Below are 13,020 nucleotides of genomic sequence, written 5' to 3' on the forward strand. Positions count from 1 at the left end.
TAAAAGTAACTAAAAAATTCCAATTTCATAAAGTTAATTCACTTTAGACTAAGACCACTGATTAATTGTTTATTAAATACATGGTACATATCAACATAATATCACGTGAATATAAATTGAATTAAATCAAAGAGTATGAGATTCCAATAGACAGATGAATAAATATTTATTAATAATTGTATAATAAAAAAAATGGATTATTTTTTTTTTCTCTACAATATTCGAGATAATAATTTGGAAACTGCTTCTTTGATTTTTAATTCTATGGTGACAACAGAGGTCACATAAAAGCCCCTCCAACATCATCTGTTGCTAAACTGTACATACAAAATAGTTATTGCTACATTAATTGTCTCAACACTTATCAATTGTCATCATTAGATCTCAGCCATTGTGCGAATACAAATAGGACATTGCTCCTCTCATGGAGTCCCTTCCTTATCCAAATAGGAAGCTATGAAGTCCTGCATTTTTCTGGTCAAAAGTGTTGGGCATGCCTGCATGTCAAGTGCAGATGTTTGATATATTCTGGCGTAACAAAATATATCCAATATATTTAGAGCCTCCAATGACACATTGCAACACAATCATACTCCTCCAGTGTTATTAATGTTCTCCAACGAGATCTGGGCACCAGATCTACCCTCATTTGCGGGGCTAGAATGTGATAAAAGAATATAAAGCACCCAGAGATGAAGGCAAACAAGATATATCAAAGCCCACCATTTTGCAGTTGTGTTCCTTTTCAGAAAAAGTGCACCGGTCACAAAAATATAATCTAGTTGTTGAAGTAATGATCCAAGCTGTCTCTTGCCAGAATGAATTCTGGCCTTTAGCATAGGCTTCAACTTTGAATTGGAGAGCTCCCATAATCCTGATTCTAAGTCACTTGATGAAGAGGCAGGATTCATATTTGTTGCACCTGATGCTGACGTGTTCTCATCCAGCAACCTTGACACAGCCTGCCGAATTGATTATGAAAATTGAAAATCAAGTATATAGAGTTTCAAGAATTAGTATCATAGCATCAGTAAAAAGTATACCTCGATTCTGAATACAAGACTTGCCTTCTCTGAAGAGAGTGATTCCACCTGTTGACAGGCAGAACAATTTGCTTGAACATTCACACACATTACAGTCAACTAGATGTATTAAAAAAAAAACACACCTTTGCTTGTTTCTGTATTAAATGGTCAGTCATTTGTTGAAGCCTTTGCTTGAGCTCCACTTCAACTTCTGTTGGCTCTTCCATCTCTTTCCTTGTTATTTCAATGTCAGCTTCCAGCTTTCTTGCCTTTCATGTACAAATATATCAAACAATTCCACACAGCAAGAGGAAATCATATTAGCTTCACAGGCATAAAGCAATCTATAATAATGCAAGAACAAAAGATGCAGGTTAGAAATAATTCATGATAGCATAGTATATTTCATATTTTAATTTTCAAATTTGTATGGAAATTGACTTAAAAACTTGCAATATATTTAAAAGAAATTAAAAGGTTCCTTAGAAAAAGGAAATATGTCCAAGATTTGAGCGTTTGTAATTTATTTAAATAAAAGCATAACTGCTCACTTGGTAAAACATTTCAGCTTTTGCAAAAGTATAAAAAGGACACCAAATACCGAAATATTATTAATATTACAATTTCCAATCAACCAAACTTAGTTACTGAAGTAGTGGCTTTTAACAAGGTTTATCAGTGAGACTCGTTTTGATCCTTACAGTAGTTGCTTTTTAAAATATAACTAGAAAACACGAGAAAACCCTATTTAATACAAAGAAGAAGAAAAGAGAGACACCAAATTTCAAGATAGAAAAATCTATGCAAACTACTAAAAGTCATGAAATACATTGCATCTGAAATATCATAGCTCTTCAAGGAAAAAAAAGTTTAAAACCTTACCTTTTCCTCCAATTGAGTAACTTTATCATTAATTGAAGAGTGCTCTGCCTCAAGAATTTCCCGTTCAAACTCCACACCTTTCGAAGCTAGCTACAACAATATCAGCATAAACAAAACGAGATAGTGAGCATAGAAGTTTTAAAGGGAAATACAAGATCTAACAAAATAAGATACTAGAGACACCCTCTTAAAAGCCCCCCACTTGGAGAAAGTTAACAAAAGAAACCAATGGATCAATGTGTTACTCATTTCAGTAAATAATCAGATAACTTACTTGATTTTGTGAAGCTCCAGTTTGAGAAGGATTCTTCATTCTCCTTCTGAGCTCTACAAAAGGTTAAAGGATTAGCTCATTTCAACAACTCCCACACACTAGCCAACCCAATTTGACAAATTAATGATATCCGTAGCTATTATTAGCCAGGAACTGCAGAAAGAAAGACAGTAGTATTACATATTCTTTGTCAGACATATTCTTGGGCAAGAGAGAGGCACATCCCAAGTTTATTGGTTCCCGAAATCCCTATAGCAGCTGAGCACATAATTGCTTTGACTGCAAACCTATCCTTCGATCACATACTAAGTTTACTACTAACCACCTAATCACCAGTCCCTAGCATAATTGCATATGCTTAAATTAATAATTAATTCATTACACTTTTGTTAAAATATAGTGACTAATTGTTAAGGATAAAAATACATATTCAAAAGTAAAATGAGACAGCTATGACATATAAACCTAAGCAGTTAACCAGTCCCATGAAAAGACAACATTGCATCCTCCTTTGAAAATAAATAATGTACCAAACAATGTGAAAATACTTTGTAAAGATCCAGTACCTTCATGAAGCAACTCCTTTGATGAGATTTGCTGTCTAAGTTCTGCTACTTGTTTAACCTAATAAAACATATACGAAAAATTAATACACCTTTCCAGATATATACGAGGACAATCTGAGGATCAAGGAACCATGGGAATTGAAGCAGCACATACTGCTTGGCTCATTCAATTTCTGTTGAAAATTTCATCGACTAGAAATTAGGCCAATCCTGACTAGAGATTAAACAAATTTATAATATATAAATGAGGGAGAGTGTTGTAAATAGCAGATTATCAGGATAAAAAATATTCTTGATATCTCCATAATAATTAGGAAAAAATATCTTCAAAATCTTCCTATATATTTCAGCATATTTTTATTTCCTTTTTTTAAGTTTTGGTTATTACAAATAGAGATAATGAGAATGTAATTAGTGTGATTGATATCAATAAAATAATTCTTTATTTTTCAAGTTGGTATCAGAGTTCGCGATCTTGGGAACCTTGTTACCAAAGCCTTGCTAATCATCGTCATGTTATTGTCGTTGAGGTTAGTGGTGTGCCCCACCTGCTGCCGCCACATACAGGGTCTCTTCAGCACCAAGGGGTGGCATCTCATTTAACTCTAATTTGGTTCCCTTGTCAAACAGGTTTTTTTTGTTACGAATCAAAACAATAAATCTTTATTATCTCGTTGTTTGTGTGTTTGTCAATGTCTAGTGTGAAAGCTTTTACAGAGCAACAAAATCATTTGAAAATAATGATTGAATCAATGACTAAATTCTCTAGATCGTACACCCTACCCATGAAAGATAAGAGCACATTCAATATTATCAGCCCTTTGTTTCAGGGTGTTTGGATCCTTTATTCAGAAGCAATTGATCACTTGACTCCTTTTGTCAAAATGACCAGAGAACAACTCATTACAGTTGCAAATGGTGATAGTGTACCCATATTCTAATCCAAAAATATAACTTTAGAATAATCTATTGCATTAAAGGATGTTTTATATGTCCCACAACCACAACTAACCAATAACCTTATCTCTATACAAAAGCTAACAAAAGATTTGAATTATTCAGTAACTTTTTTCTCTTTTTATTGTGTATGGCAAGACCTTGCCACAAGGAAGACAATTTTAATTGCACGACCTTGAATTTCGAGCCCTTGCTCAAGGTGTGTGTGACGGACTCAAGATGAAGATCATACTCCATGACCTCAAAATTAAGGTTGACATCTCTGTACAATTGTATTGTGATAACATGTCACCCATGAGCATTGCCCATAATCCAGTCCAACATGATAGGACCAAACATTTTAAAATGGACAGACATTTCATCAAAGATAATCTTGACAGAGACTTAGGAGTTACAAAACTCATGTTCCTACAAGATCTGAGATATCAGACAGTTTCATCAAAGGGCTCCTCCAAGCAGATTAAAATATCTTGTGGGCAAGTTGGGAATGATTGACATTCATTTACTAACTTGAGGGAGAGTGTTGTAAATAGCCAAATATTAAAGATAAAAAGTATTTTCGATATCTCCATAGTAACTAGGAAAAAATATCTTCAAAATCTTCCTATTTAATACAACATATTTTTATTTCCTTTTTTTAAAGGTTTTGGTTATTACAAATAGAGATTATGAGAATGTAACATTTTGTGGGAATTGATTGGTTCATTCAGTTTAGGTTTTCATTTTTCAGTTCCAGCAATGTTTTGGAGATTTTTCTAGACACCGTCAGAGTCAGTAACAGGGTTAAGATCTTGAGATATATGACGCTGATCAGCTTCATTATGCTGTCAGATTAGTCATATTAAATTATTAATCATTTTATTTATTATGTCACCACTAATTTTAGGAAATCATAAGTCATCACGGAATTAGGACTAGAATCCAAATCGATGAAAGAGGTACTAGCAAGCAACTATATTTTTTCTATTCAATTATTATAGACCCACAAAGTTTATTTTCTGTGGATCATACGGAGGGAAGTCATCTAAGAATCTAAATATACCTCAATTTCAAGGTTCCACTGCACAGCCGCAAGAGATCTTGAAAGATCAGCATTGGCAGTCTGCAATCAATCCAAACATTTATCAACAAGCTTATCTCGATATATTTGTGCAAAAAAAAACATTATAAATTATTTATAGAAAGGTACAGTAAGTTATGCTACAATATAAAGTATAAACTAACGGTTTGAATAAGTTAAACCAGCATACCTCCAGTTTAGCTAAACGAGCAAGAAATTCCATTCTAGTATTATTATGTTTCTGCTTTTCTAACTCAACAGCGTCCATCGTTTCCATTGTAGTGCTCTGAAGCTGTGAAGCCTAAAGCAAGGAACAAAAAGGATTAGATAAATAACCCATTCTATACTACGGTAAGTAGCATTTCGTAGAAGTGTTAGAATAGGATATAACATAAAATGTGGTTTCCATTTCCTGTTTAGTGCATTTTAAAAACAAATCAGAACAGAACATTGGATTAAAAATAGTGGTCCATTTTGATTCTACTCAGAGGGTGAAACCAAAGCAGAACATAACCATTCCAGTTTGTTATATCTGCAACCAAAACAGTGCCTATGGAGTTTGACATTTTAATTTTTCCACCAAATCACCGCAAGCAGGAAAAAAAGTTAAGAAAATTGTCTAACATTACCTATATCCTACAGAAGACACCATGTTGAGTGTAACCAGTATACAAAAAAAGTGAAAAAGCAAACACAAAGATCAGTTCTTAAATTGTCATCATGTTACCTCTTGTGCTTGTTCTTTAGCTCGCTCCTCAAGTATTTTCTCTAGACTCTCCTTCTCCCCCTCTAATTTGGCCACCATATTTTCCCGTTCCTTGATAGCGTTTATAGCTTTAACTGCTGCTTTTTCAGCCAGAATCCTTTCCCTCCTCTTTCTTCTTTCCTCCCTCTCACGTTCACTTCCAGAATCAGATGTGGAACCGGAATCAGTATCCGAATCAGAAGTTCCATCACTGGCCATGGGAGAACCTCTTTTCAAATCATCAGATATAGAATTCCCAGAGATTGAATTAAACTCACGCCTCTCTTTTATCGAACTTCTTAATTGACTGTCATCATAATCTACCACAATCTTAGGTTCTTGCACCTTATCAATCCCCAATTCTGGTATCGTTTCTGCAGCCAAAGTTTGGTCGCCTTCCTGCAACGACTCCGGTGGAGAAATGTCCCTATAGTTAAACTGATGCTCATTTTCTTCATTTCCCTTTTCCTCGATCAAAAGCTTCTCGGAACTGTCCTTATCGGAATACTTCGGTTCTTTACCCCATTTACCATCAGTCTCTGATTCTACAGCCGAATTCCTCCCTGTTGAAGTCGAAGAGATAGATTCCTTCCCATCATCAGTGGCTTTTCCACTCAATTTATGATCTTTCACATAGTCAGACTTCTGGAAGGACCTCGAACCACTGTTTCCACTTCTTGCACTCCTCCTCACCTCGGACACCGACGAAGCTGAAGACAAACCCTTCAGCTTCCGACTATTATTTCTGCTCAAAACACGAGGTGCAGGTGACCCATTACCATGATTGCTCCCAGAAGCAGAAGCTGTAGACTGAGTAAGTGGAGGTGCACTAAGGAGTTCAGTCCAATCATCGTCTGTTAGGGTCGGGCCAAATTTGGGAGATAATTTGGGTGCACTGGCTGTCGCTTTAAGGCCATAAACATTAGGATCACTGCGCAATTTTCCACCATAATCACTGCTCTCCGAGGGTTTCTTCTTCAATTGATCCTTCAGAGACAAACTGCTTCCTGATTTCGCGGGAGCATCAATGCTGAGTTCCTCGGATCGAAAACCCTCGTTCTTGCGAAGAGATTCAGCCGCTTGTTGATCGAGCTGAACCGTCCATCACACAATTAACAGATTAATATATTTCAAGATAACATAAAGATAAAGATAACTAAAATAATTATAATCGCGCTATGCATTAAAATTGACGATGAGAATTACAACTCCTATCGCTAGGGATTCAGAAAACGCAAAAACAGAAAAGAAAATGTGAAGCATTGTAATAGTTGGACTTGCCTGGTGGAGAATGCTCTCTGCGGCTTTGAGTTTGGAGGAGATCCAATTCGCCATGGTTTGAGAGAACGAGATGAAAGGGAAAGAAAAGGTGGCGTATCCGCAATAGGCACATGTATATCGAAAAGGGAAGAGGTTACGCGCGTGGCGAAAAGATTATTGAAGAGGATGATGATTTTGTGAGCGCGAGATCCATGGTGGTGGTAATGATGAAGAAGAAGAGCGCCATGAAAGCTGCAAGGAAGAAGATCGAGTGAGAAAGTTAGAGTGACACGCGGGTCATGGAACATGCTTTGTTGGGCCAATCAATGTTGAGTGAATCGCACTGCTTTGCTTGGGTCCCACTCCGCGTACCAATGATTTCTGCCTCGCAACTACCAAACTGTCCAAACTGCCATATACCGGGCTTCAACGCTGGGTCTTTCGAGCCCATTAAAGTTTATACAGTCCAATATCCTTTATCTTGGGCTTTTACTTCATGCACCTATAACTTTTAAAGGAAGTTTCTTCCTGAACCCCTACATTTTCTTCATGCATCCTCAAAATGTTATGCAAAGACAAAACCGTCCCTATGCAAAAACTGTACATTTATTTTTTTTTATTTCGGATTACGAAATCCGGTAAATTTTGGGATTGACGCTTTCGATAAAATTTCGGATTGGCATGTTCAGTAACCTCCCGGATTGGTGTTTCCAATAGTACATGAATGACAGTATTAATCCAAAATAAAAAAATACAAAACATTCATAAATAAAAAAAAATATATTTTGAATTCGTCAATCCATAATTCAAAATATTCATTTCAGATTCAAAAATCCATAATTGAAAAGGATTATTCGAGATGCACCAATCCATAATAGAAATTAGGCTTCCATATTCAGCAATCCAGAAATCAACAATTTATGCAAACTTTACTTCCAAAACTCCCTCATCTGGAAAGCAACATGATCCACTTCCAGATTGATGAACCCGTAACACACTCCCAGATCCCGATTTCAAATAAAAGGTGAAGGATAGTTTCGGGATTATAAAATTATGGGGGTGCAGGAAAAAACTGCCACTTTTAAAATATACTTTTTACCCTCTTATGACTATTCCTTAGAGCTTGTGGCAGCAAGAAGCGCAGGTCCCGTTGTTGCAGCTTTCATCTTCAATTTATTCATTATTTGAAGCTCACTGTTTCTATTATCAATTTTGATGGTGATTATGACTTTTTGTACATTTTTATATAATATTGGAACAAAGTAATTCTATTCTAGTTGTTGAATTTCCATATACTTAATTTTTTTAAAATCATATAACCGTTATGTTGTACCCATTCACTTACATGGATTAAGATGAAGAAATTTTGTAAAGGGAAGCAGAGAAAATACGAAGAATGAATTACTGAAAGATTATCGCAAAAATTTTCCCAGAAAATGTCTCATCTTGAACAGCAGCTACTAGCTTGTTTGGTTGCAGTGACTTCATCAGTAACATGAATCTCCTTCCCATTGAGAAGATTAATCGGCTTGTCCTCCATTTTTGCTGCCAAATTTTTCTGCCTTGTCATCTCATAAATCCTTGTGATCATTTGCAAGAAGACTTGCTCAACGTTGAGATTCTTCAAAGCAGAGGTTTCCATGAAGCATAACCCTTCTGTTTCAGCATACCCTTTTCCTTCTTCTTTCTCAACCTCTCTTGATTGATCCAGATCGCATTTGTTTCCCACCAGAACAATCACCATGTCTTCTCCTCCAAACTCTCTCAGCTCCAACAACCACTTCCTCACATTCTCATAACTTGATCTCATGGTTATGTCATACACCAGCACTGCCCCTGAGGCTCCTCTGTAGTATGAACTTGTGATTGCTCTAAACCTGACACCACCAAGTTATAACCATGCTTTTTAGACTGGATTATATATATATACATTCAAAACTTTCATTTCAATGTATAAATTCTAATAAAAACAAATTATATTTTGAAATTCAACCAAATTTAAAAAATATAAGTAAACCGATAGACCGTCTATCTACATGTCGACTATTCGGATTCTCAATCAATCTAGTAAGACACGACTAAGTGTGATAATTAGAAAATAAAACCTAATTATGCATTAAAAGTATGATTAGATAAGTATTGGGTTTGGGCTAATTTTTTTTGCAGAGAAAAGTTCTTTAGAAAACTATGAATAGGAGAGGACAGATAATTACTGTTTTAATCATAAACTTACAAAACCAAATATAATTACTATTGACTTATGTGTCATAGTGTATTGCAAATGCCTCTATCATATAAGAGGATAGACAAAGACAAAGATCAAATAACGATTTTTTACTATGATGGGATTATTTTTTTTTTTTTTTACCAAAATGGGATCCGTTTAAAAAAATTACAAATTTAGGCAAGTCGTGCCAATTCGGCACGACTTCATATGCAGAAATCGTTCCAATTAGGCACGACTTCTGTATGACAAGGCAGAAATCGTACCAAGTTGGCACGATTTCAATATGACGGGGCAGAAGTCATGCCAAGTTGGCACGACTTCAGTATGACAGGGCAGAAGTCGTGTCTAATTGGGACGACTTCTGCATATGAAGTCGTCCCAAGCACGACTTGCCTAAATTTGTAATTTTTTTTAAACGGACTCCATTTTGGTAAAAAAAAAAAAAATAACTCCATCATGGTCAAAAAACCTCAAATAACCCTAAACTAAGGATTGAATAGCTTAGTGATCAAACATATACAAATTATATTTGATTTTGCACTTTGTATTTGTTGTTGTGATGCAAGATTTAGAATTATAAAAAAGCAGGATTCCAAAATGAATCAGTCTAATTAAGGTAAGAGTTGTGACATACCTTAAATAGAAATATTGTTTATGGGAAATGCATTGATAGGTAGGTAGAGTGGCTAAGAATGTGTAGATAATTAGAAAGAAGAAATGAAATGTTTGAGTATGTGATTGGGCACCAAAATGTTCACCATCTTACATTCATTTCCACACCAGACTCATTGATTGCTGTTTGTCTTTCTGCTCTTTCTCTCAGTCACTTTCATCATGTTTTCTCTCTGTAACAAAACTCGAACAAGTCCACGTCTTGGACCCGCATCGTCTAATAGTTACGCTATATAGATTGCATTGCATGATCAAACAAATAAAGAAAAGAAAACTTGGTTTCTACACTTGCACAACCTACACTCACCCTCACTTTTTTGGTTCACATCATTCAAACCCCATTTAATGGAACGTTGTGCTCATTATTCAACTCTGCTACATAATACTTCTGAATAATTCATCATGAGATAGTAAATTACTATTCCTTTTGTAAATTTGGAATACAACGAAAGTTACATGCAGTCACGGAAAAGGAGGAAATTACGGCAAGGTTTTCAATAAAGCACCTACTTTGGAGGGAGAACAAGTTTTGGATTTTTTAATTATATAATATAGTGTGCTCCTTACAACAAGAACTACAATAATCATTCAAGATCGAGACGTCTAAAGTTATTATGTCTAAACAGAAGATTAATAAAACACTAGGTAATACACTATTAATCATGATTTAAAATCTTAATTCGACTCACTAATAAAAGGTCCATGAAAATTTTATAAATAGACACAAATTTCAAGAATAATGTACATCATCATTCAATACTAATAACACCAAGTATCGAATACCGAAATCTTACTTGAACGTCGGAGTATTTTTTGCAGATACCATTACTATTTGGAGTTCACGAATATGAGAAATAAAGAAGTGAAAGAATAACGCGAAAACCAATTCAAGAAGAATGGAGACAAGATAGACCGACCGAGAAGAAAGATAATCGTTCTTTTGTTTCCAACTCCATTAAAAAAGATACTGTGAAAAAGATATAATGTTGGTTTTTGATTTGCCAAGTTTGTGTACTCAACTCAAACACATACAAATCAAGGCATGGAATTCAATCATGATAGTGTTAGGGTCCCACTGGTTGGATTCTAGAGTTATTCTTTTCTAATTTCATTCCCCCACGTAATTAAACCAGTACTCAATTGGCATTTGGCACCCATCACATTCTTTAATCATCAAATCTAAGAGATCATCACGGATGAACAGTTCAGCCCACAGAACTATTCTTGTTTAGTTAACAAAACAGAACCTAGAACTTCATTGTAATTTCAAATGTTAAAATCTTCTATATTAAGCAAATCCACTGAACACCCACTTAGAAATCGAAACCCCGGTTTATAAAGCCTCAATCTTTCATCAAAACAAGTTCCATGAACCTCTGATCTACCATATATGCAACTGAATTCTTAACTACAAACTCAAAATTTAACAACATTCTATAAATGTTATTCTTATGAGCTAATGAACTTGTTCACTTCTGAAACAGGACGAGTATGACCAAATCAAAACATTGAAAGTTAAAAGTGATGATCAAAACATTGAAGAGAGAACAAGGACTCATTCATTGGAAGGGATGAAAAGAAAAAGAAGGGACAGTGAGTTCCTTACCTCTCTTGGCCTGCAGTGTCCCATATTTGAGCTTTGATGAGTTTGTCTCCAACCTTGATGTTCCTGTAAGCAAATTCCACTCCTATGGTGGGTTTAGAATCCAACCGAAATTCATCTTTTGCAAACCTTGAGAGAAGATTTGATTTTCCAACTCCAGAGTCTCCAATCAGAACAGCCTTGAAGAGATAGTCACACTCTTCATCAAATGTATCAGCCATAAATATGACCCTTGTTTGTTAATCTCTATCTTCACCACTTGAGTTTTTTTTCCCCTGTGAGAAGAAACTCTAAGGGAAGAACAAACAAGAACAATGAGAGGAGAAAAAACTTAACCAAAAAGAAAATGTTGATGATGAGCCATTGGAGCAAGGAAGAGGGTTAAAATAGGGTGCAAGGTCATGATCATATTTATATAGTGGTAGAATGCAAAAGAAAAGGGGCACTAGACTACACAATTGTTTGGTATTTTATTTGGGAGGGTGCTGCTGAGTATTTATTTACATGTGAAACCATTGAAAAAGCCATTACCAGTAATAATCCTTGATGTTGTCTAAATCAGTGGAAGAGGCAGACATGGTTGGCTCCATCTTCAGAGAAGGTCCAATGGTATTGTTCCATCTGTCACCATCAGTTTTTTCAATATGAAACTTGCCCTTTTCATGCCTATGTGGCCTCTTCAGATTGGTTATGGAGTGACATTGTTTAGATCATAATCATCTCAAGGAGGTTAAAGAAGTGCACAGGGTAATCATTCCTAATTATATATCTCCTCTTTGGAAAATATAGTTTTACAAGGAATGATCATACATGTCTGTGGTTAGTACCTCTATAATCATCAAATTAAAAGGGATTTGGAATAATAATCAAAATAACTATCTATATCTTTCTACAACTATTTTTTTTTTTTAAGTAAATCTTTTCACTTTAAATTGATTTAAATTGATTGAGATAACATTACAAGTCTCAATTAGTGAATTTGAAGTATTGTTCATTTCAAAAGTCGATGTTCTACCATTTAAAAGAAGCTTCCATAAATTCATTAATTTCAATTTTTAAGTAATGTGTGATTTTAGGATATAAAAACTCACTCTCTGTTTATGACTATGAGTGAAGGTTCTTGTCATAACATTAAATAAACCACAATAAACCAAATAAATAGTTCCAACAAAATAAAATTTATCATACAAAACACCTAGTCATAATTGATTATGTAAAAATATACAGAGTTAAAATTAAAATAATTTTAAAAAAGTAATACAAAATAAGCTATTCTTGTGAAAACAAAAATGATAGAATTATAAAAAATAATGTGTGTTCATTAAATGTATTTTTCCGTATTTTTGAAAACTGTTTTCACGCTAGCTAATTTTGATAATTTAGTGTGAATTTGCTTTATTTTTTTTAAGAAAAAAAACACATTTTTAACGCAACAGTACCTTGATGCTTGTTTAAACTTAAAAAAACAAAAAATTGAAAAGTTTAAAACAATTTATTAAGTTACTTAGAGTATCTTATTAAAATAAACTCACGTTAAACTTATTTTTTAATAAGAAAACTATGTTTAATAGCAAATAGTTATCACGAAAGCAAGTGTACTTTTCAAAATTTGATAAACTACTTTTAGAATATGAAATTTTATAAAATGTAAAAATGTAATTAAGCCTCTGTTTTATGTTATGTTATTGGTTCTGGCTAGAAAATGCTAACTATTTGGAGGGCTCACTCGTACGTAAGACTGTGTTTAGA

General features: G+C 34.5%; 2 protein-coding genes across 3 annotated transcripts; both read right to left on the bottom strand.

Annotated features, from left to right (window-relative positions):
• Nucleotides 1-149: 149 nt before the first annotated feature.
• GC2 (golgin Putative 2) lies at nucleotides 150-7,179 on the bottom strand. 2 transcript variants are annotated; one of them, XM_068615321.2, is made up of 10 exons: nucleotides 6,791-7,179; nucleotides 5,492-6,601; nucleotides 4,955-5,065; nucleotides 4,747-4,806; nucleotides 2,748-2,805; nucleotides 2,182-2,234; nucleotides 1,908-1,997; nucleotides 1,169-1,294; nucleotides 1,044-1,091; nucleotides 150-962 (listed from the first exon to the last, which is right to left on the bottom strand). In XM_068615321.2, exons 1-10 carry the CDS (start codon nucleotides 6,842-6,844, stop codon nucleotides 588-590), a joined length of 2,085 nt encoding a protein of 694 aa, XP_068471422.2. In that variant the 5' UTR covers nucleotides 6,845-7,179; the 3' UTR covers nucleotides 150-587. The 2 variants fall into 2 exon arrangements, with proteins under 2 accessions (XP_068471422.2, XP_090155454.1); XM_090299328.1 differs by lacking the exons at nucleotides 150-962; nucleotides 1,044-1,091; nucleotides 1,169-1,294; nucleotides 1,908-1,997; nucleotides 2,182-2,234 and adding an exon at nucleotides 2,247-2,334 and having other exon boundaries at nucleotides 6,791-7,068.
• Nucleotides 7,180-8,032: 853 nt separating this feature from the next.
• On the bottom strand, nucleotides 8,033-11,743 carry LOC137813040 (ras-related protein RABA6a). Its single transcript, XM_068615325.2, has 2 exons — nucleotides 11,275-11,743; nucleotides 8,033-8,646 (listed from the first exon to the last, which is right to left on the bottom strand). Exons 1-2 carry the CDS (start codon nucleotides 11,490-11,492, stop codon nucleotides 8,211-8,213), a joined length of 654 nt encoding a protein of 217 aa, XP_068471426.1. The 5' UTR covers nucleotides 11,493-11,743; the 3' UTR covers nucleotides 8,033-8,210.
• Nucleotides 11,744-13,020: the final 1,277 nt, after the last annotated feature.

Source organism: Phaseolus vulgaris, chromosome 2, assembly GCF_051622355.1.
Source record: "Phaseolus vulgaris cultivar YP4 chromosome 2, ASM5162235v1, whole genome shotgun sequence".
Lineage (NCBI taxonomy): Eukaryota > Viridiplantae > Streptophyta > Magnoliopsida > Fabales > Fabaceae > Phaseolus > Phaseolus vulgaris.